The sequence below is a fragment of the Chelmon rostratus genome, chromosome 3 (genome assembly GCF_017976325.1).
Source record: "Chelmon rostratus isolate fCheRos1 chromosome 3, fCheRos1.pri, whole genome shotgun sequence".
NCBI classification, from domain to species: Eukaryota; Metazoa; Chordata; class Actinopteri; order Chaetodontiformes; family Chaetodontidae; genus Chelmon; species Chelmon rostratus.
In genome coordinates, this window is record NC_055660.1 from 16,240,577 (window position 1) to 16,261,358 (window position 20,782).

A 20,782-nucleotide genomic window follows, 5' to 3' on the forward strand; every position below is an offset into this window, starting at 1 on the left:
AAAGAAATAAAATTTGTACTTTTTTTATTACACCTCTCTGCCTCCTAGTTTATTTCATTTATGGATGATGTGAAGCTTTTTGTCCACCAGGTGGTGACATTGAGCAACTCCTTTGGCAGCAGCAGAAAAGTTGCTCTGCGGCCTGGTTTTCACATTTCTGATAAACACAGGTGGCTCACAGGCCTCATTTTAGTTAACAACAGTTACTCTCTGAAATGTGCTTGTTATACAGAAAAAATACCTTTTTATCATCCGAACATTTGTCAGAAAAGTAATGAAAGCACTGCAGGAGTTGCACAGAGGAGTACGTTAAATCTCTTAAAATTAGTGACTGTTATACAATTGGTGGTAAAACTACAAGCCAGTTTCTTCCTGCCTCTCTGCTCTTCAACATTCCTGATTGGTCCTGGCAGCTGTTCTGACACACAATGGCTGATATGGGTGCAGTTGCTGAGCGCCACCTCCATTGGTGTGCCCTCTGACCTTCAGCCACAGCAGTATATATAGCTGGGGGGAGATGAGGGGAAGGCCCCTGGCAGCCAAAATGAAGTCTGTGCTTTCTGTGTGCTGCTTGCTGTCTCTGCTGGCCCTGTCTGCTGCAGGTAAGGTGGAGGGCAATGGGTTTTGGTGAAATACAAGGTTTTAGTGCTGTTGGATGCACTTTAGGGACTTACTTCAGCAGGTGTGGTGTGTGTAATGCTGATCCAGCTCAGTTGGATAGCTGCATTTGTATTTGGTCTGTGTCTTTCAACATATGCAGCGTTGTATATCCAGCTGAGAGCTGAGTGTGGGCAATGATTGAATAGGTCTTAAAGGGAGGTAAGGTTAAAAATCTTTTCCTTCAGTTATTTGAGTCATTGTCTATAAATATGCAATCAAATAAGTTCTTTTTATTACCTATGGATCGATCATTTGCTTTCTGCCAGTCTGAGTTTCATACACCCTCCATTGCCTCTTTTCTGGCCTATTGTAGTGAGAGTTGGTTTGAAATATGTATCAAATTTTGACAGAACGCAACATACATCAACTAAGCTGGCTGGGCAGGAAAAGTGTAACATATGTTGTCCTGAGTGCAGCACGGAGCCTTTGTGGTTGTACAAGAGAGTCAGGGCTGAGGTGTGACACCAGCTGATGGAAACTGTCCTGTCTGCTGCCTGTTCTCTCTGCCCTGGAGAGCTCCACAGTGACAGCACGGACAGAGTGACTTGGACTCACTACAAAGAGTCACTTTCGCCGCTGCAGCCAAAGCAAAAAGTTGGCTGAAATTATTTGTTTTCCCTCTGGATCTATTTTGGGTCGACTGTCTTTTCACAGATATTTGCACGCATGTGTGTAACTCTAACAGCAAGGATTTTGGTACTTCATGTTTCACAGGCTCACCTTTAATTCTGTGTCAAATGAATTAATACATTTTCAGACTGAGTAAATCAGAAGTTCCAGCTACAACACATGTTACATGTACTTAAACTATAGAGATTTGTGCAGCACAGTCATGTTGTGTTAGCTGAGGCAGAGAATATCCTTGTCTGTCCTTGCACTGGTTCATTTTGGCCTCCACTAGTCGCCGTAGTCAGGTGTCAGGCGTCATTCAGACATAGTCACCAGATACTGTGGTCACCAGTGCTATGCACTGATACAAATCTCTGTAAGACTCTCAGGAATGCACACACAGCTCTATAATGTACAGAGACACACAGACTTACACAGGTACACATGCTTGAAATAACATGACAAGCCAAATACACTCAATGTCTACAAAAAAAAAGCCTCATCACTTCAGCTCTGCTCTGTCTGCAGAGCTGCTAATCTGTCATTTCAGTCAGCAGGGTCTATGTCAAGGGGATGTCCCAGCTAAAACAGGCAGAAGAGAGCACAGTGGAGGGCATGCAGGACGAGAGTTCAGTAGCCGAACAGCTGGACTGTTTGAAGTTACATAAGAAAGCAGTCAAATACTACTAAAATTTGAGGTCAGTGGATGAAAGTGGTAGAAGTAGTGACAGAGCTGAAGTGGTAAGACCCTCCCCCACACATTTCCCACTTAGATTTGTGAGAGCATGTCTCAGAAAATGGGATTTGACTAAAATAGCATACACAACGATGAGGTAAATAGGTGAGTGTTACATGTTCGTTAGGAAGTGAGAAAGTGCATGTGTGTGTTGCCTTGTTTTTTCTGTATTTCAGGGATCCCTAAACCAGGAGCCCACTCACAGTGTGGGGTCCAAAATAATGCACCCCACAATGTAAATTATAGAATTTTAGGAAGAAGACTTGGGTTAAGGTTCGTTTAATGTAAGGGTTAGGTTTAGCTCAAGGTCAGGGATAGGGTTAGGGGGTTAGGGGTTAGGATAAGTCTCCAGGAAATTAATGTAAGTCTATGTGATGTCCACACAAGTGATTAAAAAAGGGATGTGTGTGTGTGTGTGTGTGTCTTCAAAAATGTGTTGCTGCAGCTATGGCAGCAATAAGCAGAACTGTGTAGATAAATAAATTAAAAGAACATCACTTACTTTGGGCTAAATAGCCTTAATTAATTAGTATGGATGCTGAGACAGATGCTGATTTCTTTTTAATGAGCCAGAAATGCAAACCTCTGCTGGCTGAATGTTTGTGTTCCTGTGCACGTTTGTTTTAGGCACTGATGTCTAAAAAGAAGTAGAACTCATCATTCATCCAGGCTATCATGCCCGAGTTACACAGTGATCAGGGTGCATGTCATCAGTACCAGTGCTGACGCATTTGTTGTCCCTGCTCTTTAAAGAGGCACTGCATCACGCACAGCCGAACGCTGTTGCAGGGGATGTGAGCAATAGTGCCGCAGAGTTGCAGACCAGCCTCATGACAATCACAGGGAGCAGAGGAGCGCCACGCTCCCTGAAAATAGGAGTGGAATTATCCCTCCTTCTTTGCACCCTCTGACTCATTGTGGGACTATTTCTGTCTCAAAGATGTACCATCCGGCACACAGGCACCTGTCCTGCTCTATCCCCACGACACTGTGCTCTGCCCAGGCTTCACTGCAGCAACAAGCAGCGTGAGGAACCACCACAGAGGCACATTACACTAATCTTTGATGGCGGTAGAAGCAGACAACAAGATCTGCACACTACACTAATAACTCCAGAAAAACAATGTGTTGTTTTTCAGATGGGCTTTTCAGACTCATTCGGACGGCATACTTTGATACCCCACAATGTAATAATAATAATAAATAATTATGCAGCATACTTTTTGTTTTTAGAAAATGTGTAGCAAATGTTATATTCATGCTTTAGGCATCTTAAATGTTCAGTGTGTAGGATTTAGATGGATCTATGGCAGTATATGGCAGAAATATTTATATTTACAGACCACTGTGTTTCTACAGTAGCTGAGAACGGACAAACCAAACAGCTGGTTGCAATCTGCAGTCTCAACACTATACGCCTTCAGTCCTTGAGCACTGTATATTAGGTAAAAAAAAAAGTAGGTTAAAAACACTCCATATTGCTGACAGAAGCCTGACGCGACAATGAATGTGCATCCTGGAGTGTTTAACAGTTCCATCAGGGTTTCCAGTCAGATAGTGACCATCCCATCTGTGCCAAGAGTAACAGGATCACAGTCTGAGTGGTGTGCAGGATCGCAGGAAAAAAACATCTACATGTCAGACATAAAGACTAAGAGTCTAGCAGCTCTTTGACACAAACGTCAACATGCTAAAATGCTAACAATGACAATGAACACCAACATGGTGATGTTGAGCAGGTTCAGTGCTTACGATGTTCTCCATCTTAGTTTAACATCTTTGCATGCTAACACGTGATGATTAGCATTTAACCCCTAAGCTAAGGCTGATGGGAATGTCATTAATTTAGTAGGTATTTGGTTATAAACCAAAGTATTCTACAAGTTAAATATTTGACCTGATGACAGTGAAGACACTTCAATCCTAACTACAAATGTCAACCTCATGGTGGTGCTAGTAGAATCACTAAAGTTACCAGGATTTATCCTCATTTGAACATCTGTACAAAGTTTCATGGCATTCTCATCTTCCTAGTGATGATAACTTTGATTTGACCTAGCCATCACTGGCCACTGCCACAGCAGAAAATGATCTCTCCACTCTATCTTCACAACTATCTGGAGGCATGCAGTGTGGAGAAAAGCCAGGAGACTAAATTAAATTCAGCTTGTATGATTGCCAGCCCCTTGTGGTTACGTTATTTGTCATTCTTATGTTGTATGCTCCTTACTCCTTACTGTAGCATCGAGTTTATCCTAAATCACAAGTGCACAAATATGTGCTTACATCACATAAACCAGGCAGTTGATGCATCACACAACCCAGCACATTTACCTGCTTTAATTTAACATAAACAAACCAGTAAATGGTAATTCCGGATTGACCTTGTTATGTAATGTCAACCGATGCATCTTCCCCGATGCAATTTAGGATGGTGGGCTGCAGCCGTTGCTCATGTTACAACACACACGATGCTGTAGCACTGTGTCTTTGGCCAACACCCAAACCTCCCTATCACAACAGCGTTGCTGAGCTCCCACCTCTTGAATGCCAGAGGCCCGACAGGCTCATTCCCCGACCTCTGCCAGTGCCTGCGAGGGAGTACATGATTAATATTCTCTTAAGATTATGATAATAGAAATCCTGTCTAAATAACACTTAAAAGAGCAAATCTGGCATGATAAAGATCAGCAGACCTCTACACCCTAATTTTCTGGAGAGGTGATTTGTGTGCTGGATGTTATTTTTTATCTCTTGGTTGATTGGACCTTTTGCCAATTACAATTTATTATAATTGTGATCAGTGATGGCCTGACCAAGCACTGGGAATTCAATGGTTTCGTGTAATGGGTTTGACTGGGTTCATATATTGAAATAAACAATGAGCTGCCATGACCAGATTCTTACCTTGGCCTTTGCTCAGAGCAAAACTATCATCCCAATGCAGAAAAACCTTCTGGAAAAAAAACTCTTCATCTTCATTTTGCAGACAGTGTGGGTGCTTTGGGAATGAAAGCTTGACGTTCTCTGGTCACTAACGCTGACAATCCCCTCAGGAGGTGATAAGCTAACACAGCTTCCAGATACAAGAGGTGACAAGCAGCATCATGAGAACAAAATTGTTTGATGTGTGATTCAGGGCCTTAAAATAGGGCAAAGAAGCCGTCATGGAGGGTGGTGCAGGAAGAGGAGAGTACACAGAGTCCTGCTAGCATCATTTTGGACGGCTGGATGAGCACTAAGCCTTCTATAGCCTAAAGTATAAATGAAGCAGCTGATCACCAGCGGTAGCCATACTACTGCTGGTGCAGCGGTGATGTGACATATGATGCCATGTAAGCATATTATTACAGATTATTACTGGCAGATGTTTTTTAAAATTTCAGACTTAAAACCAAAGAGGAAGGGTTTCCTTCTACATCTGTCACGATACTAGCCTGGTAATTAGAATGAATTACTATTTGGCCTCCAATTTGATAAAGTAATTGGAGATGTGTGACTCGGAGGTCTGGAACCAGGCCATCATGACACAGGAAACAGAAATCACATAAATTGATGAGAAAAAGAAATCAATGCAAAGGATGTGTTGCATCTTCAGCTGATGGCATGATCCTCTCTCTCTCTTTTACTTTTATGCTATTGCTGTAGAGGCCATTTGAAATGTCATAGCAGGAAAAGCACAGGTGTAACCACTGACACTAATGAGGGCTCTGTTCTATTTCTGTATGGCTCAGTATGCCATGCCAGTGAGGCACAATGCCAGGACGCTGCAACTGCAACACCTAAATGGAGAAGAGCCACTGTCTATTTTATTAACTTAAAAAGAAGCTTTTCTTTTCTACAACATCACAAATGTTTGATACTTCTGTTTTCGTGTTGACTCACTTCTAATTTCATTGGCCTAATTAATTACTAATAACTAGTCCAGCTAGTTGCAGCCCCAACACACCCATCAACATCGGTGTTTTCACTAATGTCACCTGATTGGATCTCTGCTCAGGATGGGACTGACTAGTTTAGGTGTCACATTAACACAACCAAACAGCTGACGAGCGCACTTAGCGGCTAGCTAGTGAACTTAATGGAGCATCTAGAAGCTAAAGAGAGAGATATTTCCCGCAGGAGGTGGTGGAGACCAAAAACAGAGCTAAAAGAGAGTACTGGACTTCCATTCATCAGGTGGCCGACAACATGATTAAAAAAAAGTTCACCATATCAACCTAGCAGGTGATGATATGTGGTGTTGTGTTCACCACTTGTTTCAGCCAAAAAAATCAGGTCTAACAGTGCAAGAATATCTAAAGCTGTCGTCACACGTGTTAGCTTCTTCCTTAGCATTAGCCTGCTTACTCACGATGGGCATTGAGCCAGAAGCCCTATGAACGTGTAAATCCCGTGACAGCTGCGTGCAGCTATTAGTCTTCATCCTACACGCTGATCCCATCTTGTAACACGAACTGCAGATATGCGTTTAGCCGCCTCATATCACATCTCAGTCTTAAGATCTCACAGGCAGTTATAATTAAATAGAGGTTGTGGCCTTGTGCTCTCTGTACACTGTGGTTGTGGAGAGTATCTCTTGTGCATATGCATGCAGTGTAATAGAGAGGGAGACCCCTGCTTTATCTGTGACTGTCTGAAGCCATAGTAACTTATCTCGGTAGTGATGTCTGATCTGGACTGTGTGCACGAGCAGCTTGTAAATGCCTGGTTGTGTGTTTTATTGACGTGGGAGGAAGAATGAAATCATCTTTGGCTTTGCTTTTCAGGAAACTTTATTTAGGAAAATATAAATGCACAGATATTAATTGATAGATAAGACATGTTTGACAGAATATGGCAAATAAGAGAAGAGGACCTCCCACAGTTTTTAAAACGGTGATCAGTTTATACAGTGATAATGATACATCGTTCTGTTCCAAGCCATCCTGCCTACTCAGCTGTTTTCTTTTAGATCCTCCACACAACTGTCTACTGCATAGCCTCAAATAGTCCATGCTTTAGTGTCACCATTCAAGGAGCTGAAATCTGAGTATTTAATCTGGGGGGTGGTGAACATCTGATCTGCTGTGTTCTTGCACAGTGACTGAGCACTAGTCAAGCCCTGACGTAACAAACGAAGGTGACGGGTCAGCAGATGTCCTGCTAGTTCACACCATGCAGCCTGATTGGTCACAGCCACATTTCAGTGTGCTTGCTTGTCTTCTTTTTCAGCCTTGTGGATGCCTACTGAGAAAACCTTTCAGTCACTATGACTGTGGTCTCATAATCCACCACATCACTGCTGCCCTTTCACTCCATTTGTCCCAGCAGAACACATGCTGCACAGAGTTCAGTGAATAGTTACCTGTTATTTATTAGTTAATAACTAACCAATTAATATGATGCGTTCGAGAACTGTTCATATTCTAGGTCATGACTCCTATGAAGTCACATAGGCAAGTGACATGGGGCAAGTTAATTTGACAAAATCTTTGTTGCTTTACTTGATCACTTTTTGTCTTTATTTGTTAGCTTCTGTTATAAGCTCAGAGCTGTTGGCACTTTCACCAAAATCCTTGAAGATACCACTGATAAGTTGTGTTACTGTTCTGTAATGAACTCTCATATTTGACACCTTCACAGTTCTCATAAAATGCACTGTGTATTTCTTTCTTCATGACTTCATTAGTTAATAGGTGGAATATAACAGGCTTCTATCACTGTGCAAGTGTTTTGCCAAGAAACAAATGAGTGAATAAAAGTTTATTTCTGATAATTTTCCTTTAAAAAGTTAATAATGTTTAATGTTCTAATCAGGGAGGAATTCTACATTTTTACTTCAAGAACTTTTTTGTTCTGTTGTAAAACAGACTCTCATGCTTTGAGACACCAGGACAGGAAGTTATCTTGGCTAATTGCATTTTTCCTCCTCTCAGAGCTCCTGACAGGGTCCTCCATCCACGATGAGGAGCCTCTGGTGCATCTGCAGCTCCAGCAGCCAGAGGGAGACCTCTTCTCCTGCAGATGTGACACAACAGAGGAGCACACTAGCCAGAGCTCCTCCAACGACACCCCGGCCCCAGAGAGGGCCATGTGCCAGCCCTGCACCAAACCCTCATCAGCTTTAGAGACTGAAGAAGAGCCAGCTTCCACCTCAGAGCATGAGGAGGAAGAGGAGGAGGAGGAAGCAGCCCCCGTGGAGGAGGACGCATCCGCTGTGGATGTAACAAGTGATGGAGAAGGAGCGCAGGAGGAGGAAACTTCCCAGGAAGAAGTAGAAGAAGAGGAGGTGACATCTGAGGAGGAAGCTGAAGCAGAGCCCGTAGAGGAGCTTGAGTCAGAGGAGGATCAAAGAGTGGAGGAGGAGGAAGTAGCCGAGGAGGTTGCATCATCTGAAGAGGAGGAGGAGGTAGCTGAAGTTGAGGAAGAGGAGGAGAATACTGACGAAACAGAGGAGGAAGCAGACGAGGAGGAGCTATCCCATGAGGAAGAGGAACTGACTGAACCTCAGGAAGAAGTTGTAGAAGAGGAAGAACCAGCTGCTGAAGCTGAAGAAACAGCTGAGGGAGCAGAAGGTGAAGAAATACAGGAGGATCAGGAGGCAGCAGCTGAGTTCGTAGAGGAGGAAGAGGAGGAAATTACTCCTGCTGAGGAGGAGGTTGCTGTGGTTGAATCTGAACCAGAAGCAGAATCAGTTGAGCTTCCTCAAACAGAACCAGAGGAAACACAACCAGAAGTGACAGCAGAACCTGAGGCTGAACCAGAGGCCATTTCAGAGCCTGAATCAGAACCAGGGGTGACTGCAGAACCAGAGCCTGAATCAGAACCAGAGCCTGAACCAGAACCAGAGCCAGAATCAGAACCAGAGGTGGCAGCAGAACCAGAGCCTGAATCAGAACCAGAAGTGACCGCAGAACCAGAGCTTGAATCAGAACCAGAGCTTGAATCAGAACCAGAGCTTGAATCAGAACCAGAGCTTGAATCAGAACCAGAGCCCGAACCAGAACCAGAGGTGACCACAGAAGCAGAGCCTGAAGTTGTTTCAGAGCCAGAGGTGATTCCAGAGCCTGAACCAGAACCAGAGGTCATTCCTGAAGTGGAGCCAGAGCCTGTTGCAGAGGATGTGGCCGTGGAAGAGGAACCAGTGGAAACCACAGGGGCAGAGGCTCCTGTAGTAGAAGAGGCTCCTGTTGATGGCGAGGAGGTGACTGCAGAGGTTCCTGCACAGTCTCAAACCAAAGGTACAAAAAGAGAACACCATCTGGGTTCATAGTAGGTCTAACTTCACTGAAGCATTTCAGTTAATCTCCTGTCACATCAAAAGTAAAGCTGCGGAAGAAGATAACTTAACACAGCGGCCGAGGTCTTGCCTTCATTCTGTCAGACAAGCAGAGCAGCAGGGATCCTGTTACAATCAGTCTGTCCCCGTCCTGTTGCTGCTTCTGTAATTAAGGAAGCATGCCATTTTCTGGAATCTGGGTTTTGACATCTGCTATAATAGATGGTGGCTGAGTCTTAAAAGAGTTTCCCATCTCTTAGTCTGATCCCACTTCAGTGCTTCATTCATTACACTACAGTGTGAGAGTCACTGAAGGTTATCCACAGGGGGTATCCTCAGGAATGATTTCAGCAGAGTCCAGGAACAACAAGCTGTCCATTTTGGACATAAGAGACACATTTTTAGTTTTTGTTGCAGCCCCAGTAAACTGAGGTGACCACTAATTTCTCACACCTCTGACTTTGTAATCAAGGGATTATTGTCAGATTTTTTGGTGAGTAATGTGATAATGCTACTGTAGAGGGGATGAAATACAAAGGAGCCAGATATGAGCAATCTTAACACATTAAATAAAATGTTTCATTTAGAGCAAGAACAGGAAGGGCAGAAAGAGCAGAGCACAAAAATCAGAGAAAAGAGAGGAAAAAATCAAAATATACGAAATTCATGGATTCCAGAAGAATTTGAAAACTTTAAATCAACATAACTGTTGATCAAGTATTTGTATTTGTCTCACTGATGAGGCATACTTTATCAGTTCTCTGTAAGTTGTAATTAATGACTTTATCAATGGTTGATAAATCATTCATAAATTGCTTAAAGGGCCATTAATAAGGACAGGTTTGTCTTCTAAGCTTGTGCTGTCATTCACTTTGAAGACCCCTCTAATGAGCTGTTTGACCACTTAACTTGAGGAAATGAGCTGCGGGTCATCCGCACCAAAATGAGTTCATTAATAACTCATTCAGAGGAGGATAAACACCGGCCAAAGGGATTAGTCACAGTCTGTCAACACACAAGCTGTTCTCACAACTGGCTGATTGCGTGCTGACTTATAAATTGTTCAAACATCATTGGCTAACTTTGTATAAAGCTACATATAAAGTGTTTCACTCAAACTTTGTCGGGTCATGAAATGACAGCAAAGGGTCTCTATCTTCCTCCCTTCTTCTTTCTCTCTCTCTTGGGAATGCCAAACCCCCAGAATATGACACTGTGTGTAGCTAAAGGGGAATTAGCAACAACCTCTGGTACAGAAATAAACAAACCAAAATAGCAGAGGAAAGGAATAGACAGATGGATGGACAACAGAATGATATAACAGTTGGGCCTGTGCTCAGCTCAGATGGTCTGGTCACCCACAACTAAGGAAACCATTCACTTGAGCTTTTAGTAATTATCCTTGACAGCTTTAGCGAAGATGAGAATGTGGTTCATTTCACAGACATAACAGCATCATAACTGCCAAAACTGAAAACTGCTAAATTGTTTTCCAGGCCTTCTTTGTCAGATTGAGCATTACTATTTTCCAGTAGTAGAAGAAATATTCAGATGCTTTACTTAAGTAAATAATACCACCCTGAAAATACTTCCAAGTAAAAGTCCTGCATTCAAAACCTTACATTACTACTACCAGCAAAATGTACTTAAAGTACAAAAAGTAAAAGTACTCGTTGTGCAGTAACGTGGTTCCTGTCAGTGTCTTACTATTATATGTGATGCTTTCGGATGAATATTACTGCAGCATTCATGCAACATTTATACTACTTTATATATTGTTGGGTGGTTTAATCAACAGCAACACATCATATTCTATAAGATCATCATGTGTCTGTAGCATTGTTGTCCTGTGAGAACCACATATCTCTAAAGAGTGAACTTTTCATGAGCTCAGAAAAACAGCCCTGTTTCATCTTTGTGATTATGCATTTTCCAGCTAATCCAAGGGGGTCTGAAATAGTTTAATTTTAGATTATAAATGTATATATACAATACATACATATTTAATCTTTCTTTTTATCAAAAACGTTAAAATTAAAAATCACCTGATTTGGAGATACACGGTTTACACTGGACAGGAAGGGTATGAACTCTAATCTGTGAAGTAACTTGTAACTAAAAGTGTCATACAAATGCAGTGGCATAAAAGGTACAATATTAGCCTCTGAGCTGTAGTGGAGAAGAAGTATTACAAAGCATAAAATGGAAATACTCAAATAAAGTACAAGTACATCCAAATAGTACTTATATAGGTGCTTGAGTAAATACACAGATACAATACACAGTGTACCACCACTGCTACTTTCTTGCAGTCACAGGTATATGCATGTCAGGGCTTTTGACCTTAAAAGTTGACTGACAGTCTGATCCTCTAATCAGATCGTGAGGAAGATGTGTCAGCAGGCCCAGCACTGAGGGATCGCTCCCACATTGAGGACACTCTGCGATTGGCTGCTGCTGAACCCTCAGCAGAGTTCTCAGGTGAGGAACAACAAGACCCCTCAAAGTTAGCGACAAAAGACAATATGTGGTTCGCAATTCCTCTCCTTGAATTGCAATGAAAGGGCATAAGGCATGTGACAGGCTAGCCTCACTCCCGCCAGCACACACGTACATACGTTATATACATACAGCACACACATACACCTGAACATATATGCATATACATGCCCACAGCCAGTCAAGCCCACATCCTTCTGATCAAAAATTGGATGTTCAGTGATAACATTTAGCTTCCCACCGTTTCAAATGTCTTTCAGACCTTCGCTGCAGAAATGCCTGAAGTTCTGTATTGAGATGAAAATGCAGCAGAATGTTTACAGCTACTTTGTCAATGGAAAAATTAAAACAGATGTGTTTGCATGTGAATGAAAGGAAGTTTGAGACAATTTTGGGGAGCTTTTCTCCTGAAACTATTCTGAAAATTGCTTCCTGATGTCTAGATCCTGGGGCTGTTATGTGTGAGTGTGTGCTGTATGCTTGCACGTATTCATGTGTGTATGTGTGCGAGCGTGCAGACATGTCTTGAAGTAGGTGATTAATCAGTGCAAAAGTGTAACTCTGTCCTCGGCATGAAAGCACCTCTGTTCTCTTAAACCAGATTGGTTCATGTCAGAGAGCCCAACGCTCTGCAGCCGAGCCAGTCTCTTAATCACCTCGGCTCGATTCAATAAACTTTATGAGAGCGATTCATCATGTACTGCCAAAGCAATTGTTGCAATCAGTGATGGTAGCGAGACCATTAATAATACTCTTGTCCAAAATGTCTTCTCGTTGTTTCATCCCAAATATTACTCTGTCTCTCTCCCCAGCTGCCATGAAGAAGCTGTTGAACATATACCACACAGCCATCAAGCCAATGGAGCAAGCCTTTAAGTACAACGAGCTCAGGCAGCATGAAGTCACAGGTATATCAGCTTCAGAAGCATCAGAAGCATGAACAGTAGTTTGTTTGTATAGGCAAACATCAGGCTTTAGAGGCCCACATCAGCAACAGTTTTACTTTAACTGTGATTCAGGTCAGACAACGTAACAAAAAAACTGGAAATCAGAACTTCTATTTCAAATCATTCCAAGACATTTTGTTAGTCAGACACAACTCTGGTACCAAGTTGAATGAATGAAGATAAATATATTACCATCCTCATAAGGGTAAATAAGATGATATTTTATGTATCGTTTTCATTTTCCAACAATTAACATATCACAGCTCCCAAGCACCTTTATGAGTTCACCACACTGTGCGGTGCATGCAGCACACAGCTTAATAAACCGGAGTTGCACAGAAAAACCAAAGTACAAACAAAGTCATAATTAAGAAGAAATAGAGCCAGGACTTGACATTATTCAAACCAGGCACACAGAGAAGCACAATAAGGACTCTGTCTGCTGAAAATTAAAGGGAACGTTGTGTGGGCCAGACTCCCTACAACTTTGTTCCATCGCGCTAGAGGGCAGGGAGTATTATTTATATAATGTGCTAAGGAGCTGGATGGAGACTTCAGACTGTGCCATGTGACTCTGGGACTCCTTGTGGTGCAGAATGGTATGACATGTGCACAATCAGGATGTCAGGAGGCATGGAGAACAGCAAAGTGTTAAAAAATGTACATTTAATTTCCATCTGTCCAATTGGTTTGATTATTAGTATTCTGATCAGTGTCTGACTCACATCCTTAACAGTATGGCAAAAGAAGGTACAACTGAAGTTCAACATGGCAATCTGAAAAATAGCTTAATGATACAGCACTATTTTTTCTAAAGGATATGTTCTAAGTTGGTTCTTTCTCAAACCTTCTCCTTCTATGTCCGTCTTTGTTACAAACTGTGCAGATGGTGAGGTCACCTCTAAGCCCATGGTTTTGTTCCTGGGACCGTGGAGCGTCGGCAAGTCCTCCATGATCAACTACCTGCTGGGTCTTCACGGCACCTCACAGGGACTCTACACAGGTTCACACTGATAAAACTTGACAGACACAGCGATTATTCAGTTTAACAAGTGTAAATCACCAGAGCAGTAGATGAAGTATTCATCTTTTACTTAAAGTAAAAGTAGCATTACAGCATAGACATTTTACTTGTATAAGACCAGATCAGATGCACGAGCACTCTATGAACGTGTCCAACCTGGAGGTCTTGACAAAGGTAGAGATGTTGGGAGTTTAGGTCAGCCAGGTTGGCCATGAAAGTCTCCAAGGCACTGAGCAGGGAACCACACACCCCTTTAGAAGAACCTCATCAACTGAAAACATTACAAAGTAGACATACCGAAACAACTACTAAATACTAAAATAATACGCTTGTAAGGAAAAAATTAACTTAACAAAGCATTCCCATTACACTGGAATGGCTTTCACACAAACATGACCAGTGACCTAAACCTCCAACCACCACCATCCCCCTAACCAGATCCAACCCCCCACCCAGCAGCTTTGGATCCAGAGTAGCAATTTAAGGATGAAAAATTAGCAGACAGTAAAATATTCACATGACCAAACTGTCTACAAACACATGGGATTAGACAGGTACGACTGGGTGTAAGGCATTAAAGTTCAATGAATGCGGAAAAAAAAAAAAAAAAAAAAACAGACCAGACAAGTAAAGCAAATTTTACAATATTATCCATTATACTGCGTTATTGTAAACCCACAAGACAAAAACAACTGCATGTACTGGACATGTAACAAAATCAAAGAGCCAAATCAGAGCCCAAGCTCCTCACTAGTTCCATTCACAATCTTTATTATCTGACTAGTCCAGTCCTCAGACTGGTGGTGGGTTCCAAAAGACAACCAGAAACTGGCTGCTTTCTGGAAACCAGGCAAATAATCCCAAGACATTGTCTTCTCCCATGTTCTCCACCACACTCACACTAAAGTGGGGCTCCTGTTGAGGTCAACCAATTCAGCCTACAAAGAGGATGCATGGCTCTTATGTCCATAGTCACCAATAATATGCTCCAGTACTTATCTGAAAGGACCAGTGTGTAGATTACAATCATTCCTTCTTTATCTGTCCATCAGGTGCTGAGCCCACCACCTCAGAGTACACAGTCATAACACACGGGGAGAAGTTTCGGACCATAGAGGGCATCGTCATGGCAGCGGACAGCTCTCGATCCTTCTCCCCCCTGGAGAAGTTCGGCCAAGGCTTCCTGGAGCGGCTGGTTGGTATCGAGATGCCCCACAAGCTGCTGGAGAGGGTCACCTTTGTCGACACACCAGGCATCATCGAAAACCGCAAGCAACAGGAGAGAGGTGACCATTACTAAGAAAAACAAATCTTAGCTTCAGATAGCCAATACTCATTATCTGTTGTTTATGTCATAGTCATGCTACAAATTATTCTCTGTCAGTATGGACAAGCTTCTGATTCAGCATCTATGACACTTTGAGATTGACATTTTCCTTTGAAACCCATAAAATAAAGCTGTAATCGTAGCTTTTCGGCAGCGTCGTTCACAATCGTAGCATTTCTGTGAACAAACAATACTTCTTATATGTGAAGTGTTGAAATAACTAAAGACTTTATCTCCTCATGTATCCCCTCCCTCAGGTTACCCCTACAATGAGGTGTGCCAGTGGTTCATTGATCGAGCTGATCTCATCTTCCTGGTGTTCGACCCCACCAAGCTGGACGTGGGCGGAGAGCTGGAGATGCTCTTTAGGCAGATGAAGGGCCGCGAGTCCCAGATTCGCCTCATCCTCAACAAGGCCGACAGTCTTACCACCCAGGATCTGATGAGGGTATATGGAGCCCTGTTCTGGAGCATGGCGCCCCTGATCAACGTCACAGAGCCACCGCGCGTGTACGTCAGCTCCTTCTGGCCTCAGGACTATGCTGTGGACACCAGTCGAGACCTCTTCATGAAGGAGGAGATCTCTCTGCTGGAGGACCTCAACCAGGTGTGATTCCTTGGCTCCTTGTTGTTGACAGTGTGATTCTGCAGTACATGTCTACTCTGTGATATGTCTTTGTGCAAGTAGTACTAATTGGTACTCAAATCCCTCACAACTGTGTCATTTTAGTGCAATGGAAACACTCATTTTTTTTTTCTGTTTCTTTCTGTTTATCTTCTTCCCTGCAGGTGATTGAGAATCAGATAGAGAACAAGATCGCTTTCATCCGCCAGCACGGCATCCGTGTGCGCATCCATGCCCTGCTGGTGGACCGCTACCTCCAGACCTACTATGACAAGCTGGGCTGGTTTAGTGATCCTTACGAGGTGTTCCAAGACATCGTCAATGATCCAGACAAGTACTACATCTTCAAATCCATTCTGGCCAAGACCAACATCAGCAAGTTTGACCTGCCCAACAGGGAAGCCTACCAGGACTTCTTCGGGGTGAACCCGGTTTCCAGCTTCAAGCAACTCTCCTACCACTGCAGCTGGACGGGCGGCTGTCTGCTGGAGAAGATCGAGAGGGCCATCTCGCACGAGCTCCCGGCTCTGCTCAGCAGCGTCAGCAAGGCCGCAGATTCGCCTCCGCCGGCGAAGGCCTCGCCGACACCTCCGCCTCCGCTGCCTGGCACCTGCGAGGGTCCCGGGTGTGAGGAGAAACCCAAGAATCGCTGGAGGAGGCAGTGAGATGGAGGAGAGGGGTGCAAGGGGAGGAGCAGAGGAGGCAGATGGCGGCAACAGCAGCAGCCAGCGGGTTTCTTGAACTAGTCCCCACTGCTGTGATTTGCAGGACTGGCTTTGGGGAGACTGAACAGAGTGACAGAGCAAGAGCAGAAAATGTGCAGAGATGTACGAAGCAGGTCTGGGTCAGAATACTTCTTAATGCTTGTTTTTACCTACATGCAGTTCCACACGGATGCTTTTTAGTCCACTGGGACAGTTCAGATCAGTTGTAGATGACAGAAAAGTAAGCCAAATAAGTTTCATATTCTTTTCTATGGCTGTAGAGCAACTCTTCTGATATTTAGGTAGGTCAAAACAAACAATGAAAAGTGAGCATTTCTGACTATGGTCTGGTAGAAAAGGAAATGTAGAAAAAGAGGCTTGTGGTCAACTTTCCATCTGAAGCCATTTCTGTCTGCAAAATGTGATGAATGTCTGCAGGAGAAACAAACTTCCGAAACAAAGGCGCCCATATATCCCTTCATGTTAATGAAATCTGAGAATGATTGTCTTCTTGTTTCTCACTGTTTTCAAGTTTGTACATTATTTTTTTCATCAGAGAAAGATGCTGGCAGTGATTGTGCTCTACCAGTGATACAGTAAATGCTGCCGCTCTTTTCTTTTCTGTGTTGTTTGCAAAGTCTGAATATTCAAACTGCTGTGCTGTGTTTTTACGGTTCAACCAACTGTAGGTCGTTATCATGTCATATTTTCAATGGTGGGACAAACAAATAGAAAAAAGGGTGCTCTCATAGTGTTTTATTTAGCAGTGATTCAACCATGTTTAGTCACTGAACTCTACTGCACTACTGAATACTGTACTGTCATATTTCTCTATATTGTTCTATACTATGTTCATTATAAAAACACGTTTTATTTTAACATTTCTCAATACTGCACAGAGACTGAATTGAATGAATACAGTCATGGTGTTCTCCTCAGAACTCCAACATTTCAGAGCTTTCTGTTTGTTTAAACGTGTATTTAACGCCACTGTGGCCTTTTCAGCCCTCCGAACTGTTGCTAGTTTTAACATCAGCATGGCTGCATACCACATGGGCTTTTCCTTTAAAAATGTAATCTTTTCCTTGTTCTATTAGGTCTGTTTGTAATTGTCATTCTTTTGAGTGATTTCTTTTGAGTAAACAACAACAAAAATCTGCAGGCTTGGTTTCCTTTGTAAGGCTACAAAGACGTTACAGATTACAGATCTTGTCCACTGAAACAATACATTATTAATGTATTTTGGTTGTTTAGCTCCAAAATACAGGGAAATATGGGCCAAACAAAAGCACTGGCTCTCATCCTCACAATGCACTGGGCTGGAGAAACTGCACCTTCAGAATAAAATACTGCAGACTCATAACAGCATGTGTGGATCAGAAACACAATTAAATGTGTATCACCTGAGCGAGCACAACAAAACAACAACAAAACAAATGCAAAACCACATCAACAATAAAATTGAAGGGCTGGGGATTTTGCTAACTATTGGTTCATTATCCCTGCAAATACGAAAAACAGCCACCAGGAGGCGCCTCCACTCAATGTGTTAATCAGACTGACTATACAGCAGAGTGCATGGCAGTAAGCATGGCTTATTGCAGATTGCATGGTATATGAGTACTCTTAAACTTTTCGCTGCTGATAGTTTGTCAGGATTACATCTCGTTATAATCTCTGTATTATTAAGATGAGTTCATTCAAGACAAAGCAAAGCAAATTATTTTTGTTGGCTGAGAATACCGTTCGTGTGTATGAGAGTGAAGCCCAGGAGTATTTGACAGCAGTGGTCTGTCTGAAGTTAGTTTGGCATTGCTAACATAAACACTCCCACGGTGATCAGATACCCAGCAATGTGCCAGAGCCAGCTCAACTGTGACAAGGACTCACTCAGGTCTACATCAAAGTATCAGATTTGGTAAATGTACAGGATTACGTCTTGGTCACATGATTACAATGTCATAGCGAAAAGTTTTGCAATATTCATTAAAACAAAATGACCCTTTTATGATAATAACTTATATTGTCTAAAGTTGTAGTTGCATACAGCAGTTTGGAAAAAAATTAGAAAAATAAGTGTGACTTTGTCTTTTAGGAAATGTACAATAACACAATATCATAACAACAATTTGGCACATCACCATGACAGATAATGTTTTGCATGACCAGAATATATTTTCTCATTCAAATTAGGTATTATGCAGAAACGGCAATTCAGTTTGATTGTCAAGCTAGTATACAACAGGTAGTGGCCAAGCCTCTCGCAGCTTTAAAAGGAATCAATGAAATATTGAATCAGTAATAAAATGAACAGCAATTCAAACTAACATTTCCTTTAAAAATATCCAAATGGGAGAGCTACATTTAAGAAATTCTGTTTAACCTTATCTCTGTCAGCGTCACATGGAAACAGCTTCTGCAGTGACATAAATGCTCATATATATTAACGTGCTGTCTCTTTCCATTCATTCATTTCCTCTTAGTGGGTCTAAATAATGGATGGATGGATTGTTGTCTCTTTTACCCTTAATTTAGAGTGGGACATCTGGTTGGGCATTAAGAGACCACAGTATGTCGGTAGTCAGTGGATTTGATAGTAAACAGGACAGTCTGTCATTTTTACTGGCACTAGATTTAATCAGTGGATGGATTGATTGATTGATTGATTGATTTTAAATATTGATATTTGTTTTAGCATGATAAAAATAAGATCAAATTAGCAGCAACAAAGCCAAGTATAAACATCTCATTGAATCCAAGTGTTTGGGCTGTGTTTGAGTCATGCCATGAGAGGCTATACAGACATTGTAAAACAAGACCTGTGTGGAGCTGTACTGGAGCTGTATTCAGGCACAGCAGTGCTTTGAGCTAATACTAAGATCAGCAAGCTAACATGCTAACAACAAAAAAGCTAAAATGTTGAAGGGGGTGTAATATTTATCATGCTACCTTGACATGTCAGCTAATATTTGCTAATTAGCACCTAAAACTCCAGCTGATGGCTGGAGGCTATGGGAATGTCAGCAACTTGCAAGTCACTGGTCAAAGTCATGGACGAATATGATGATGGTGGCGCTTGAATAAAAGTCAGGGGATGACCAGAGTTATTACAATTCATCCTGAGGCACATAGATGTGTGTGCCAAACACACAAATCCAATAGTTGTAGCGACATTTAACTCAGGACCAAAAATGTCACCCTCATGGTGGTGCCAGAGGAAAAGTCAGGGGATCACCAAAATAACTAGGATACATCATCTGGGAACCATGAATGCCTGCACCAGGTTTTTTGCCAATTCATAGACCAGACGTTGAGATATTTCACAGGATAAGTGAAACATTTGACCAGCTGGTGGCGCTACAGAAAAAGTCAAGGCATCACCAGATCAATTAATCGTCTGGGCACTATGAACGTCTGTGCAAAATATCATGTAAATCCATCATAGACCAACCAACTCTGACCAATGTAAAAAGCCATGATGCACAGCAAAATAAAATGCTAATATTGCACATTGGCTTTTTAAAGGTAGATCACATTTAAGAAATAACCCTCCCCATTTCATATGAGTGGAGTAAAGCCTATTTGTCACCATGTTTTTGGCAGCTTCTCTCCTGCCCTGCACCTGACCCTGAGCTTTAAAGGCAAGAAGCAAATTTCTCCGCAGTGGGACAATAAAATATCACATCAACCACACCAGGACAACACAAACACGGCATGAACACACGTGTGAATACGTAACACATGCTACACATGTAAATATGTGTTTGAGCTCACATTCCGTGTATAATCTGTGTTTGTTGAGTTGACAGGCAGTGCTGGTTTTTAGGCACAATGTTACCACAGACTTATCAGTGCAGCTTTATCAGCTCAAACAAACAGGCCTCTTGTAAGCTGTCAAACATGAGAGCATGCACGCACACACACAAACACACACGTACATTGTATACTGAATCAGCATTATAACTGTGTTTTACCTTGTTTACCTTCTTGTTATTCACCCGCTGTTCACAATCCCATCACGTCACTATCTCCCTATCTCCAGCTGCAAATACACTGTGGTTCATAGAAACACCAGTATAATGTCCACTGGCACTACAGAGGCACAGACCATTTTACACACACACACACACACACACACACGCACATAAATATATATATATTTATATATGTGTGTGTGTAAGCGTGAAGAAGTGGGCTGGGCCCATAACCCCAAAAGTGATAGATTGAAACCATTCTCTACTATGATTGCTTTCACCAAATTTCCCCAGCTGTGGGTTAATAAAGTTTATCTTATCTTCGATATTTGATAACCAACATACTTAAGACATTAACAACAATACTTACATGTTTCCTCTGCATGGTTTTCCCTGCGTAATTCTTATTGTGTAAT

General features: G+C 42.3%; 1 protein-coding gene across 1 annotated transcript; it reads left to right on the forward strand.

Moving 5' to 3' along the window:
* Nucleotides 1-517: 517 nt before the first annotated feature.
* LOC121604182 lies at nt 518-17,525 on the forward strand. The gene is made up of 8 exons (XM_041933625.1): nt 518-602; nt 7,924-9,228; nt 11,646-11,747; nt 12,578-12,673; nt 13,599-13,715; nt 14,789-15,022; nt 15,321-15,670; nt 15,853-17,525. Exons 1-8 carry the CDS (start codon nt 518-520, stop codon nt 16,351-16,353), a joined length of 2,790 nt encoding a protein of 929 aa, XP_041789559.1. The 3' UTR covers nt 16,354-17,525.
* Nucleotides 17,526-20,782: the final 3,257 nt, after the last annotated feature.

Bases quoted from the DNA above. Each gene is read 5' to 3' on its own strand.
- LOC121604182 (XM_041933625.1), top strand. From the start codon at position 518: ATGAGGGGAAGGCCCCTGGCAGCCAAAATGAAGTCTGTGCTTTCTGTG. The intron at 9,229-11,645 runs GTACAAAAAGAG...TCCTCTAATCAG, and splicing joins TGCACAGTCTCAAACCAAAG to ATCGTGAGGAAGATGTGTCA. The intron at 15,023-15,320 runs GTGACCATTACT...CCCCTCCCTCAG, and splicing joins CCGCAAGCAACAGGAGAGAG to GTTACCCCTACAATGAGGTG.